Genomic DNA, 15,341 nt, shown 5'->3' with positions numbered 1-15,341 from the left:
CTCAATCTACATTTGGGGCTTCATCGTAGTCACAAAGACCTTACTATTTTCTTTCAATAAGTAGTTGTTTCAAGTTTCTGTGTTTTGAGGACCTTTAATATGATGGATGGTATCCCAATCCTCTCATTACAGAATGTTTTTCTTTCCCTCTTTCTTTATATCCTCTCACATCTAATTGATCATCTATTTCAATTGAGTCTAACTTTAAAATTGCTCTCTCTCCTGTCTTCACTATTCTCACTGCTATTACTTTACATCTGGAAATCATTTTTCAGGTCAGGTATTATTTTGTTGAAAGGAACACAGACGCCCTTAGTCTACCACAGAGAAAATGGGGTATTTTTGAAAGTATATGTGTGGAGTGCAGATGAATCTTAAAACGTTCTTAAGATCCAAAGCGTCACTAGTATCAGTTCCTCTTTCTCTTTCCGCCTCTCTTCCTTCCTTTCCCTCTGCCCTGTTTTCTTTCCCTTTTCTTCTTTTGCTACAAACCCACTGCACCCTTTATCATGCACCATGGATTACATAGGCCCTTCAGCAAAAGTTTTCAACTTCCCTGTTCTTTCTCTTCCATTGCCATCTGGCTCCCGGCTGACTATTCTTTCTCTAGTCTTCAAAGCCTTCAACAGACAGTTTATTTGAATTGGCTAACTGCCAGTTGCAGTAAGCCAAATAATGCTCTCTAGAAAGATGTCTACTGCCTCATCCAAGCGTATGACTATGTTATATTACATGGCAAAAGGTACCTTTCCAATTTGATTAAATTCATGATTTTAAGATGGAATGATTGTCCTGGGTTATCTAAGGATGCCCAATATAATAATGAAGGCCCTTATAAGGGAAAGAGAGAGGTAGAAGGGTCAGAGTCAGAGGAGATGTGATTATGAAGAACCTCAAGAACTACAAGATAATAAATTTGTGTTGCTTTAAGCCACTATGTTTATAGCAATTTGTTAAAACATCAGTAGGATACTGATACACCAGTGTCCTTAATTTCCAAGCCACCTTATGGATCATGTGAAAGCCTATAGTTGACCACCCAGGGATCAGGGGTTAATCCTCTGGTCCTAGCAGTGAATGCCTGTGTGTGATCTCTGCAATAAACACTGATATGGTTTGGCTGTGTCCCTACCCAAATCTCATCTTGAATTGTAACTCCCACAATTCCCACCTGTCATGGGAGGAACTCAGTGGGAAGTGACTGAATTATGGGATGGGTCTTTCCTGCACTGTTCTTGTGATAGTGAATGAGTCGCATGAGATCTGATGGGTTTAAAAATGGGAATTTCCCTGCATAAGCTCTCTCTTGCCTGCTGCCATCACATAAGATGTGACATATTCCTTGCCTTCCACCACGATTTTAAGGTTTCCTCAGCCATGTGGAACTGTAAGTCCAATTAAACGTGTTTTTTCTTCCTGGTCTCAAGTATGTCCTTAGCAGCAGCATGAAAACAGGCTAATACAGTAAATTGGTACCAGGAGTAGGGCACTGCTGAAAAGATAGCGGAAAATGTGGAAGCGACTTTGGAACTGGGTAACAGGCAGAGGTTGGAACAGTTTGGAGGATTCAGAAGAAGACAGGAAAATGTGGGTAAGTTTAGAACTTCCTAGAGACTTGTTGAATGGTTTTGACAAAAATGCTGATAGTGGTATTAACAAAAAGGTCCAGGCTAAGATGTTCTCAGATGGAAATGAGGAACTTGTTGGGAACTGGAGCAAAGGTGACTCTTCTTATGTTTTAGCAAAGAGACTGGCAGCATTTCGCCCCTGCCCTAGAGATTTGTAGAACTTTGAACTTGAGAGGGATGATTTAGGGTATCCAGCGGAAGAAATTTCTAAGCAGTAAAGTATTCAAGAGGTGACTTGGGTGCTGTTAAAGACATTCAGTTTTATGAGGGAAGCAGAGCATAAAAGTTCGGAAAATTTGCAGCCTGACAATGTGATAGAAAAGAAAATCCCATTTTCTGAGGAGAAATTCAAGCTGGCTGCAGAAATTTGCATAAGTAATGAGGAACCGAATGTTAATCCCCAAGACAGTGGGGAAAATGTTTCCAGGGTATGTCAGAGGTTTTCAAAGCAGTCCCCCGCCATCATAGGCCCAGAGGTTGAGGAAGAAAATGTGATTTCATGGGCCAGGCCCAGGGTCCTCCTGCTGTGTGCAGTCTAGGGACCTGGTGCCCTATGTCCCAGCTGCTCCAGCTGTGGCTGAAAGGGGCCAACACAGAGCTCAGGCTGTTGCTTCAGAGGGTACAAGCCCCAAGCCTTGGTGGCTTCCACATGGTGTTGAGCCTCACAGTACACAGAAGTCAAGAATTGAGGTTTGGTGACCTCCACCTAGATTTCAGAAGACTTATAGAAACGCCTGGATACCCAGGCAGAAGTTTGCTGTAAGGGTGGGGCTCTCGTGGAGAATCTTTGCTAGGGCAGTGCAGAAGGGAAATGTGAGGCCAGAGCCCCCACACAGAGTCCCTCCTGGGGCACCACCTAGTGGAGCTGTAAGAAGGGGGCCACCGTCCTCAAGATCCCAGAATGGTAGACCCACCAACAGCTTGCATTGTGTGCCTGGAAAAGCCACAGACCCTCAACTCTAGCCCATGAAAGCAGCTGGGAGGGAGGTTGTACCCTGCAAAGCCATGGGGGTAGAGCTGCCAAGACCATAGGAACCCACCTCTTCCATCAGCATGACCCAGATGTGCAAGACATGGAGTCAAAAGAGATCATTTTGAAGCTTTAAAATTTGACTGCCCTGCTAGATTTCAGACTTGCATGGGGCCTGTAGTCCCTTTGCTTTGGCCAATTTCTCCCATTTGGAACGGCTGTATTTACTCAATGCTTGTACCCCCGTTGTATCTAGGAAGTAACTAACTTGTTTTTGATTTTATAGGCTCATAGGCTGAAGGGACTTGACTTGTCTCAAATGAGACATTGGACTGTGGATTTTTGAGTTAATGCTGAAATGAGTTAAGACTTTTGGGGACTGTTGTGATGGCATGATTGGCTTTGAAATGTGAGGACATGAGACCTGGGAGGGGCCAGGGGTGGAATGAAATGGTTTGGCTGTGTCCCCGCCCAAATCTCTCCTTAAACTGTAACTCCCACAGTTCGCACCTGTCATGGGAGGAACCCAGTGGGAGGTGATTAAATTATGGAGTCAGATCTTTCCTGCACTGTTCTCATGATAGTGAATGAGTTTCACAAGATCTGATGGTTTTAAAAATGGGAATTTCCCTGCACAAGCTCTCTTTTTGCCTGCTACCATCCATGTAAGACATGACTTGCTCCTCCTTGCCTTCCGCCATGATTGTGGGGCTTCCCCAGTCATATGGAAAGTCCAATGAAACCTCTTTCTTTTGTAAATTGCCCAGTCTCAGGTATGTCTTTATCAGCAGCATGAAAATGTACCAACACGAACATCATTTCTCTAACAAAACTTAAATTGCCTACCATTTGCTAGCTTCTATATTGCTTCCCTCTATCCCTCACCTCTCCCATCAAATATATAGAACAATATATTATTTTTTACCCTCATAACATAGTACCACACTTATACACTTGTAATACTTTGAATATTATTACTTGATATAAGTAATAATATTCCAAGTTAATAAGTTGGAATAGTAATACTACTACCAATAATAATATTCCAAGTTAATTAGTTGGAATTCCAAGTTAATAAGATGGAATAACTTGGAATACTATACTTATTAACTTGGAATATTCTCCTCCTCATTGAAGTCTTAGTCAACTTGGAAGATTCATTCATACTGCCTTTTATCCTTAACTCACCATGAAGCAGGCATCATTTTCCACAATTGGCATTCATCTATGTCAACTCTATATAAAATTATACTGACAACTGAAACTGAATGGCTAAGTTTGTGGGGAAATTCACAGGTATAACAGAATATAGGTATAACAGAAAATAGATACAACTAAACAAAGATATTGGCTAGTTTTATTTTGTTTGTTAGGTGCAAGTTCCATTTTTGTTAGACTTATTATTTTATTTAAGGACATAATTTCAAAGGCATATTAAAATTACTCTAGATCTAATTTCAAAATTTGAAAGAAGTACAATAAATAGGAGAATTTTTGTTTCTGAGAAAAAATTAAAGTGCTTTTTTGTTACCTTCAAAAGGTAAAGAAACAAAGCCCCAGAAGTTTGGTCTTATAAGCTACCCCAAAGGAAAATAAGGAGAAACACCTTATCTTTTTTGACATATTTGACAAACTGAGAATAAACACATGGTAACATAATAAAAGGCAGATGCTGGGGGACTAGGTTGTCTCTTAATCATGTGAAATTAAGCTCATTGACTTACAGGAATGCTCAAGAGAGCTGTTGCACATAAATCACATTGACATGAGATGGAAGTACCCCCACTAGACTTTCTCATACCTATTCAGTTAAATCTCACTTTCTTTACACAGTAGCATAATTTCTTTTACTTAAATGAATATCCATACGTAACAACACAAAAATTAGAACTGAAACTGTGTCTTTGGTTATTTCACTACTCTTACCTTTTATAAATTTTTTGGACCTAGAGTCACAAGTTTAGGAAAATCTCTTGAGGCTTGTCTTCCTCTTGCTGTCAAGAAGAATTGCATCTAAATCATTTTACACAAACAAGTGTCCCCTGTCTGGTTCTAGAATGAAAAGAAGATCAACTCCCTGTGGTAACCCTTTTACTCTCTAATAGTTGGCTGCTTTAGGGAGCTTTTATATAGTTCAAATCCCTCCTAAAATAACATGTGCTTTTTGGTAATGCAGCCACTTACTCTTCTCCATATGCTGTAATAACTGTGAATACTTTTTCTATACTGAAGTCACTTGCTTATTTATCCTGTATTAGTAATCATGAGCCACAGCCTTTTCATAATGGCCACAATGGAACAATACCATTAAACTCAAAACTTCAGCACAATGCCATTAGTACTTCTTTAAAGCAGCACTAAATGTAGTAGAATTCCAATAGAAAAATACTTGAAGAATCATTTTCCTTACCCTTTAACAGATTTTGAACTGCATCTTAAGCCCATGAAAACATTCCCCATTTGTAAAGGTTCATTGTCTTCATCTAAACCCTTATCATGTCCTAGATATTGCTTATTCTGAGATTTTTGCTTCAGTAGCCTCACATTATACATTATACTGATTGCTCTTTAAGAAAAAAATCATTTTTCTTAAATGCCTCTATTTAATTGTACCTTTATCTTTCTAATATCGTTTTGGTCCTGTAGCATCCTCACTGATGTAACCCTGAATATTAAAACCACTCACTCAACCATTCATGCAGTCATTAATACATTAAGACATTTCCTTGAACCCTGACTCTGAAACAGCATATTTGGCACTGTAGAGATTATAAACATATATTAATCGTGGTCCTTGCACTCACCATCTTATATTCTGAGTACGTTTTTGAGAGAAAAACATCATGGAACCCCTTGTATTACCTAATTTCTACATCCAGACCCCTCTAGCTTCATTTTTCTTCAATATCCCAAACTTTTCAGGCAAATTACAACTCACACTTTAGTCCCCCCAAAGTGCTACAGCTATACTTTGTCCATAACAGTCCTTCAACCATTTATACTATTTCCATACTCCCAAATCTTACTCCAGATTTTCTTACACACCATTTTAGAATGTATATATTTAAGAATAGCTATTATTAACAGAGACTATGCTAACCTCTTTGAATGGCCTTTTAAAGATGGAACATGTCAAATACTTTAACCATGCAGACAAAGTAATAATAATATTTTTATAGTTTGAAAAGTCCTACCAAGACGCAGTGGAAATATGAAAAAAAAATTCTTTTTATTTGCAGATAAATATACAAACAGAGGAGAAGGAAGAGAGGAAGAAAGGAAGGAAAGAACAAAAAGGGAAAGAAGGGAGGAAGGAATGAAGGAAAAAAGGGACCAACAGACAAGAATGTAAAGCTAAATTTCTCAAATGGTTGAGAGACAAAGTTTCTCCAAGCAAGCATTTGCTTTACATGTGTGTTTTTTTTTTCCAGAATTCTAAAAATGACAGCAACTGAGATGTTTACTTACTGAATTGCTATAATATTTCACACGCTTGAGGGGGATTGGCAATATTGGTCGTCTTAGCCTCCTTTATCAAGTGCTACTTATAAAAACTAAACAAATAGGTATGAAATTGTCCCAGGATAAAATCTATTGTGTAACGAACGCTGAATATCTGCTTCTATAGATATTAAAAGTATTGATTCTAAATGTAGGCACAACTTTAGGACATTACCTGAGAGACCAGATATAGTCCTCAGTTGTCATAACATATTGTACATATTTAAAGTGATATTTAAAACAAAACATTATAAAGTTGCATTTGAATATTTTAATCAAGGATGTTATAATGACATAACTGCATTATATTAAATCTGTTCTTTAAATTAATAGTGATGGGAGTGTAAGCCAATGTGATAAAAATAATGCATTTCCAGCTTGTGTAATAAGAGCTCCTATTGCTTTCAAATTCTGTTAATGAGAAACAAATATCTACTTTTAAATTTTTATGGAATGACAATATGTGTTAATCTAAAGTAAACACGATACAAAATTAGCATGCCATAAAAAATCAATATTTCTCTGTGTAATATAATATTGTATATGTTCCTAATTATTAAAATATCTAGTTCTGGTTTTCTAGTGGTCACAGTGAACTAAAAATAATATTCTAGTAAAAGACACATGAAAAGCATTGGGTTGTTAGTCATGTTTATTGACCTTTCAAAAAGATGAATAAAATAAAGAATCAAAAGAGAATTAAATGATAAGACGAAAGAAGAAAGATAAGAAGCCCTCTTGATTAATACGCAAAATCAAACATCAAAAATTGATTTTTATCCCCTGGCCACGGTGCTGCTGGTTTTATAGGTTGGGCTGGGTGTGAAGATTGAGCCATCCATCTTTTAAGGAAAAAATGCCAAGTACACTCCTCTTCTACTTGATGTATGGAGATCAGTAATGACACTATTCAGTAAGCTACATATCTGCTTCCCTCAAACAAAGATGCCACGGGAACAGACATCAGCTGAAATAAGTCCAAGCTATGAAAGTATATGGAGAGAATAATAATATTCCTTCCCAAAGTGCACACTTAATATCTAAAAGTCAAACAAACAAACAAGCTTCCATTCATCTGGATCTTAATATAGACACTAGGGGAAGGTGTGTTAATTTACATCATATAGAAAAGTAAACAAATCAGGCATGCTGCAAAATCCCAGTACCTGCCTTGTCATTTTTACATTGTAATATAGAAAACACATTTGGTTTAGAAGGTATTATATAATTATGTGACAACTGCATTCATACATTGAAGAGAGAAAGGTCTCAGAACTTCTGCTTCACTTAGCACAGCATCTTATTACCATTCTTCTAAAATAATTACAAAAGTGAAATAAAACTGAATTTGAGACAGATTCCTGAGTTTTCTCAAGCCTTTAGAGCAGACAATTTTTACAACAATAATGCTTTCTAGAATAGAAATTTATATTAAAATCACTTAACATAGATTTTTGAGACATTCTAATATTTGCATTTATATTAAATTTGCATTTTCCAACGGCCCCATGTGTCTAGCTCTGCTCTCATGCTTCTCAAACACACAAAGTAAGTCCCAGTTTGATAAAATTTCTTGCCCCCAAATTAGAGGTTATATAGAATGGACCTATTACCATTACTTTATGATTAAAAAGGAGTAACATTTCTATTTGAATAAATCAATCATAGATCTGACATACACAGGAAGAACTGACAAAAACAGATTTTATATAATTAGTGGTAATAACCACAAAAATAAAGTTTTAAAGAATTAATCAATATTTCCATTTTGGATAAACTATTGTCATTTTGTTATAATACTTGTACAAATGAGTGTTTCTCTTCTATATAGCTACTATCTCAAATACCTATGTTAAGTGATTTTAATGTAAATTTCTATCCCAGAAAACATCATTGTTGTAAAAATTATCAGCTTTCATCACTATTTACTCCCCTTTCTACCTACTCTAACTCTCTTGCTTATGCTCAATTGTACTTGAGCATAGTACAATTAAAGAAATCAAGATATATGTTATTTCCCATTAACCCATTCGAATTACATAAACCACTACATCATAATCTTGCCCTAGGGTTTTATCTCATTCAAAAGATCCACTGAGAAGGAGAGATGAAATAATGTGTAGACATAGAAACAGTATTTTTTCACATTGCCTATAACCACATCAGTAGCAGATACAACAGCTGTATAATAACCAAATATGCTAGAACCAACAGGCTCAGTACTTTTTTTAACTTTCAACCACGCACCAAACCTTTTTCCATGCACAATGCCCTCCCCAATTTCCCCCCAGACTTTATCCCCAGAAGGGGCTCATGAGAGCAGAGCTGCTCCCTATTTCCCCTGCATGTGAGCTTTTTCGGTATACAATCAAAGTGAGTTTGAAGCCTTTTAACCTCATGGTTAAGATGGTTGCTTCACAGCCCCATCTCAGCCCTTTCATTCCCTTTCCTTTCTGAATTCCAAAGATGCTTTTGTCCATGCAATTGCTTATATCACAACACTGCAACCTCTTGTACATTATCTCATCTTCTTTTTCCCACAGTCTCTCTGGAACTAACAGACAATACATTCTAATTCTAGCAACAAAACACAATACCCTTCTTCTTCCTTTATGCCTAAAAGCTATAACTTCAAAACTTATGTGACTCCACATAGTGTGAGCATGGGAAAGCTTTATATTATTAGTGACTTACTAGACAAGATACAACTTCACATTGATAATGGTATTTATTCAATTGTTCCACACAATTGAAGTATCAACAGTCCACCACAAACCAAGATGCCTGATAACATGTAGTTTTTCACAAATGCCAACATTAATCTATTTAGTAGTTCCTTTCATTACCCTTCTACTTTACCTCTATATTTCCTATTAAAATATTAGTGCTTCCTCGTGATATTTTCTTCAATAACACTAGTGTTTTCTTTATATACTTCCAAGCAATTCATCAAATCAGCTGGAGTACAACCCTGAAAAGAATCTTCCCTAAGCATAGCTGACACCAAAATGGTAACAATAAAAGTTAACATCAAAGATACAATAATATTTCCATGCAAAAAATTAAATAACACTGTTTATATAAGAATACTTAAAATCCTACCACAAAATGAAGCCTAAATACAAGGTTTTGCTATTGAATCCATGCCAATTCATAGTAATTAACAAAATAAGCCACATTCTTTTAAATCCACTCTGACTTTTCTAATTCCCTATGAGTGTGCTCCACCTATTTACTCATAATATCTACAATATCTCCACAATATGGATAACTGATCATTCTCAACTTTTCCCCAAATGGCACATGTGTAAATGTAGCACTATCACTTAAAGCTATAAAAACAAGTAAAAAATAGAGGAATACTGCTTACCGGAGCCTCTTTTGGTCACAACCTTCAAACTCTGAGTAAAAGTAGCGTATAAGAGAATCAAGTGTGGAATCGGAGCTTTCATCTTCCAGCTCTTAAAGGCTGTTCCCTAAAGCAAAGATTAAAAAGAAGAAAAACATGCATGCTTTAAAAATAGATAGCAATATTATGAGTTTCATAACTTTGATCAAACACGATTGGTGCAATGAATTACACAAAAGGAAAGAATATAACCAGGATTTCTATTATATTGTCCCATATGTTGTGGTTCCTAAGTTAAATCGAAACCAGTAATACCAAAATTATGCCTCCATAGCCCTCACCCCCAAAATGCTTTAAAATCTTATGTTAACTTGAGGTTTTAGATTTTTTACTTAAACTCCCTAGTTGTATTTAAATAAGTGGAAACAATCCCTTCAAAAGAATTATTTCACCAACAATTTATCTTAATATAAATCATCCAAACTGACATTTTTAACATTCCATGCTGCAATAGAATGTGGTTTTATTCAGTGTCATTCTTTCCAAGAGATTAAATCATAAACTGTATGCCTCTAAATATTTAATCATGATTTTATAATTGTCTTTCAAAAACCTCTAAAAGATACTTTAAGATAATTTTAAGCCTTTTGTTTTTATTAAAAGAATGTATATTCTGGCCAGGCACAGTGACTCATGACTGTAATCCCAGCACTTTGGGAGGCTGAAGCAGGCAGATCCCTTGAGCCCAGGAGTTTGAGACCAGCCTGGGCAACATGGCAAAACCCCCATCACTACAAAAAAAAAAAAATAGCTGGGTGTGATGGAGTGCACCTGTAGGCCCAGGTGCTTGGGAGGCTGATGTACGAGGATGGCTTGAGCCTGGAAGGTCAAGGCTGCAGTGAGCTGAGATTGTGTTACTGTACTCCAGACTGAGCAACAAAGGAAGAAGAAGGAAAAAGAAGAAGAAGAAACAACACTCAATGAAGCTACCAAAAAATCATTTATTTCTATTATAAGGCTTGCAGAGGGATATCAGAAGGGACACTAACACAGTGTGTTTGGATTTCTAAAGGAGAAACATTTCATTTGAAATTAAATAAATGAACATTGTCTTCCTCAGAAAATCATCCTTCTGTGTCTCAGCTTCATTGAGATATAATTCACAAAGTTGGATATGTTTAAAATGTACAATGTGTTTTGATAGGCATATACACTGTGAAATGATTATCACAATAAAGTTAGCTAACACATACTTCAACTGACATAGTTGCTATATTTTTGTGTGTGGTAAGACTTAATATCTACCCTCAACAAATTTTAAGTATACAATGTAGTATCATTAACTATAGTCAACATGCTGTACATTAGATCCCCAGAATGTACTCATGGTATATCTGCAACTTTGTACCCTCTGACCAACATATCCCCATTTTTCGCCATCCTGTCCCAGCCCCTGGCAACCACCATTCTACTCTCTGCTTCTTTTCTTTTTGTATAAGACTGAGATAGTAGAGCTGAGAGACTGAGTTTCAGAAAGTGGCCAATCAGAACACAGTTCAAATATATTGTAAACTTAAGACAGCACAAGTTTCTTTGCAAGACATTTGAGGACTGATCATATCCAGCTTTCAATCACTACAACTGTATTAAAGAGGAGAAAGCCAAAACTATCATATTTTGCTTTGTCCCAGAGCCTCATTCAGATACTTCTGAATGGTTTTAATTGGTTAATTTACTCACATTAATAAGTCTGTTAAAACACAATTTAATTCACAAAACAAAAGCAAAATCCATTCACTTGTGGCAAGGTGTCACCATCATTTTATTCAGAAAATCAGTGGATGTGTAAAATAGCATGGAAAATAATCTATTTTAATGGCAGCACCTTTAAGGGATGATAATCGCCGTAAGTTTTCTATCCAAAGACCTTAAGTTTACATAAAGACATAAATGAAACCTAATCCAAAGAGCTGATTCATCAGACACATCTGATGAACTGCCACATTACAGTACAAATCTGAGTCATGCATTCCTAAAACCCGAATCCCATTTCCCAGCCACCACACTAACTGGAGCTGCAGGAAATCTTCAAGTTGACGTCTTCAGCCTTCAAGTTAGCTGTGAGAATCAGTTCCTCTTTGTGTGAGTTTAATCAGCACTGCCCAAGAAACTCCAGGACCCAACTATACATCAACTATACATCACAAGACCTTTCAGCTTAAGTATCTTACTACTTTACTCCTGTTCAAAATACTATTTCCTTACTCATTTCATTTCTATAAAGCATACAGGCTAGTTTGCAATTCTATTTCTTAAAATTAATTGGTATGGAAAGCATCAATTTGGTAATATCAAGATGCTTAACTGAATCTCTTGAAATTTTGTGTATTAGGGAACACAAAAAGAAATCCATAAAATTTCACAGACTTAACATTTTGGTCAATCTATAATAATCTTTTTACAAACTTCTTTGAGGAAGTTTGTTGTGTCTTAAATTGAAAAACAGATTAAATATATCTAGCCACAGAATACAAGCTTTGCTATCCTTGTTTCATAATCAAAATTTGTACCCAGAAATAGCAATACAAACTGTACATAATCATTTAGTGAGGTTCTCACATATTTTCTTATTGCTTACACTACTGGTGAACTAATTTCAAGAGGCCTTAATTTCTGGATAAAAGGACCTGAAACGACTTGCCTGTTGCCTGTCAATCCCATTCACCATTTGGCTTGACATAAACCACTACTTAACCTTACGCAGAATGAGCATATCACAATGGTTAAGAGCAGAAAGTCTATATATCCCAGCTTTGCCACCTATCAACTGTGATTTGGAACAAATAACCTCTCTGTGACTAGTTTCTTCTTTTGCAAAATAAGTATTATAATAGTACATATAGCATAGTGCTTAGAACAGCACTGGCACAGTGAAAGACAAATCAAAGTTTCCAGGATTTTTGTTTGTTTGTTTGATTTTGAGACGGAGTCTCTCTCTGTCACTCAGGCTGGAGTGCAGTGGTGTGACCTCCGCTCACTGCAACCGCCACCTCCCGGGTTCAGATGATTCTCCTCTTTCAGCCTCCCAAGTAGCTGGGATTACAGGTGCCCGCCACCACACTCAGCTATTTTTTTTTATTTTTAGTAGTTTCACTATGTTGGCCAGGCTTGTCTTGAACTCCTGACCTCAGGTGATCTTCCTGCCTTGGCCTCCCAAAGTGCTGGGATTACAGGCAAAGCTTCTGTTTTTATTGTTGTTATTGCAGTTAATTGTTATTATTTTTATTATTGTAAGTACTACTAATTAATTAATACTATTAATATCCACATTCTTTCCCTATGAAGTTTTCTGTGTATACCAGCTTTCTACTTGACAGGAAGGCCCTGAAGGGTAAATGTGAGTTTTAGGCAACTTTTTATTTGCAATGCTCAATGAATGCTAGCTGGAAAAAAATAAACAAATGAAAGACTGGATATGGTTGCCATTATATGCAGTTCAATTTTGATATTCAAACTCATCATTTGATAAACCCTTTTTGAGCATATACTAGGTCCAAGATGTTTTGCTATGATGCAGTGGGGACACAAAGACAATGCAATGGAGTCTAATCAAAAAGGCTCACAGACCAATAAAGGAAACAAATGCTTACCTATTTAATTAGACTGGCCCTGTTGCCATTTATTCAGTATAATGTGCTTAGAGAGTAGAGGAAGGAATCAATTAATTCTGCTCCAGGCTGGGTGTGGTGAAGTCAAAGGAAAGGGCGTCCAGGGGATGAAGTATTTCATCTAGATCATGAAGGACAGACTTTCTAAGGGAAAGGAAATTCTGGGTCCAGGACAAAGGACGAGTGAAATACTCAGTGTGGTAGGCAGAATATTGTCCCTTTCCTCTCACCAAACATGTCCAGGTCCCAGTCTCTGGAACTTGTGAATATGTTGCTCTACATAGCAAAGAGACTGTGTAGATGTGATTAAGTTAAGAATTCTGAGATGGGACAGAGTCATTCAGGTGTGCCCAAAGTAATCACAAACTCTCTTACAAAAGGAGAGCAAAAGAATCAGACTCAGAAAGAGAAAATACTAAATATATGGATGGAAACAAAGGTCAGAGGTTCAAGTGATGCACTGTGAAGGTGGAAGAACAGGCCATGAGACAATGAATGTTTGCGGCCCCTAAGAGCTGGAAAAGTCAAGGAAACAGATTTTCTCATACATTCTCCAGAAGAAAAGTAAGCATGCCAAACACCTTGATTTTAGACCCATTTTGAACATCTGATCTCCAGAATCATAAGATTTAAAAATTGGGTTATTTTAAGCCTCTGAGTTTGTGGTTACTTCTTAAAGCAGCAACAGGAAATGATTACAACATTGAAAACAAGCAATGATGTGTTTTGAATGTGGATATGGAATCCACAATTGAGGGTAGAGAAGTTGAGGATTGACTGGGGAATTCTGGATCACATATGTAAACAGGTGTGAAACGGCAAGTTTCAGGAATAAAGTGCAAATAGACCACAGGTTGTGGGTTGTAATAACATTTGAAGGCATCAATGCAGATAGACATTGTCAATGCAGGATTTTGACAAAACATCAATGGAAAACATTACAGGGGCATGAGGGAAAAATCCTCAACTTCTTATGCAACATCTTCATTCATGCTTTAACTTAATCATCCAAGATTATTTCATACAACTTTATTTTTTTATTTTTTATTTTTATTTATTTATTTCTTTTATTTATTATTTTTTTTTTTTGAGACAGAGTCTCGCTCTGTCACCCAGGCTGGAGTGCACTGACATCATCTCGACTCACTGCAAGCTCCGCCTCCCGGGTTCACACCATTCTCTTGCCTCAGCCTCCCGAGTAGTTGGGACTACAGGCACCCGCCACCACGCCAGGCTAATGTTTTTTGTATTTTTAGGAGAGATGGGGTTTCACCATGTTAGCCAGGATGGTCTCGATCTCCCTACCTCGTGATCTGCCCACCTCAGACTCCCAAAGTGCTGGGATTACAGGTGTGAGCCACCGCACTGGCACTACTTTATTTTTTTGTTACCTATTTCTTTAGTCATAAAAACATTTCTTCAGAATACACATGATAACTGACCTAAGATTCTGACCTACCTCCCTTTCACACAACCCTAAGATTCTTTGCTGTATAGACAATGAAGAGCCAATGGATGCTTTTAAGTGAATAATCTAAATTGTTTTATGTAGCATAGATTGAAGCTGGAAGGAAACAGCAGGCAGCAGAACTGAAAGAAGAGGAAGCGGGTAAGTCAATGCAGTAACATTGAATACTGAGAAAACAGAACAGATTTAAGTGGATTGTGGATCTGAGGTGTGTAGCTTGAGAAACTAAGTCTATCATGATATTATTTGCCAATATATAGAAATACAGAAGATTTTTTGGGCAATGAGGGTGGAGAAATATGCAAAATTATATTTGGGACATGTTTAGTTTAAATTGCCTATGAAATTTCCTGTTAAAACTTTCATGTAGTTTATTAAAAATATTAGCCAGGAGCTCAGTAGAGATGGAAGATAACACAACACTGTAATTGTAGCTGAAGTTAAGAACATGTATTAGGAAAAACAAGAAGGAAGCACAGATAAAGAAGAGAAGAAGGCTCACATTATCCACCCTGGGGTTTACAAATATTTATAGGACAGGCAAAATGAATCAAGAGGGAGAAAAAGTGAGAAAAGCAAGCCACAGAGAGAGTGTCAATCAGAAAATGTTGGGTAAAATAAGCAAGCAAGGTATTTAGGGATACAATCAGGAGAATTTATGTATTGTGAGAATAAAAAGAGACATCTGGGCCAGTGTTGATGGCTCGTGCCTGTAATCCTAAGACTTTGGGAGGCCAAGGCAGGAGGATCACTTAAG

General features: G+C 36.9%; 1 protein-coding gene across 1 annotated transcript in view; it reads right to left on the bottom strand.

Annotated features, from left to right (window-relative positions):
• The window catches only part of IL1RAPL1 (interleukin 1 receptor accessory protein like 1), a 1,400,950-nt gene that overhangs the window by 1,184,728 nt on the left and 200,881 nt on the right, over nt 1-15,341 (bottom strand). Inside the window, exon 2 of the mRNA XM_015127123.3 lies at nt 9,470-9,575. Within this exon, the coding sequence (XP_014982609.1) occupies nt 9,470-9,551 (82 nt within the window). The 5' untranslated portion in view covers nt 9,552-9,575. The remainder of the gene's footprint in view (nt 1-9,469; nt 9,576-15,341) is intronic.

This window comes from Macaca mulatta, chromosome X (genome assembly GCF_049350105.2).
Source record: "Macaca mulatta isolate MMU2019108-1 chromosome X, T2T-MMU8v2.0, whole genome shotgun sequence".
Classification (NCBI taxonomy): Eukaryota; Metazoa; Chordata; class Mammalia; order Primates; family Cercopithecidae; genus Macaca; species Macaca mulatta.
This window is presented reverse-complemented; position numbering and strand designations above follow the sequence as displayed.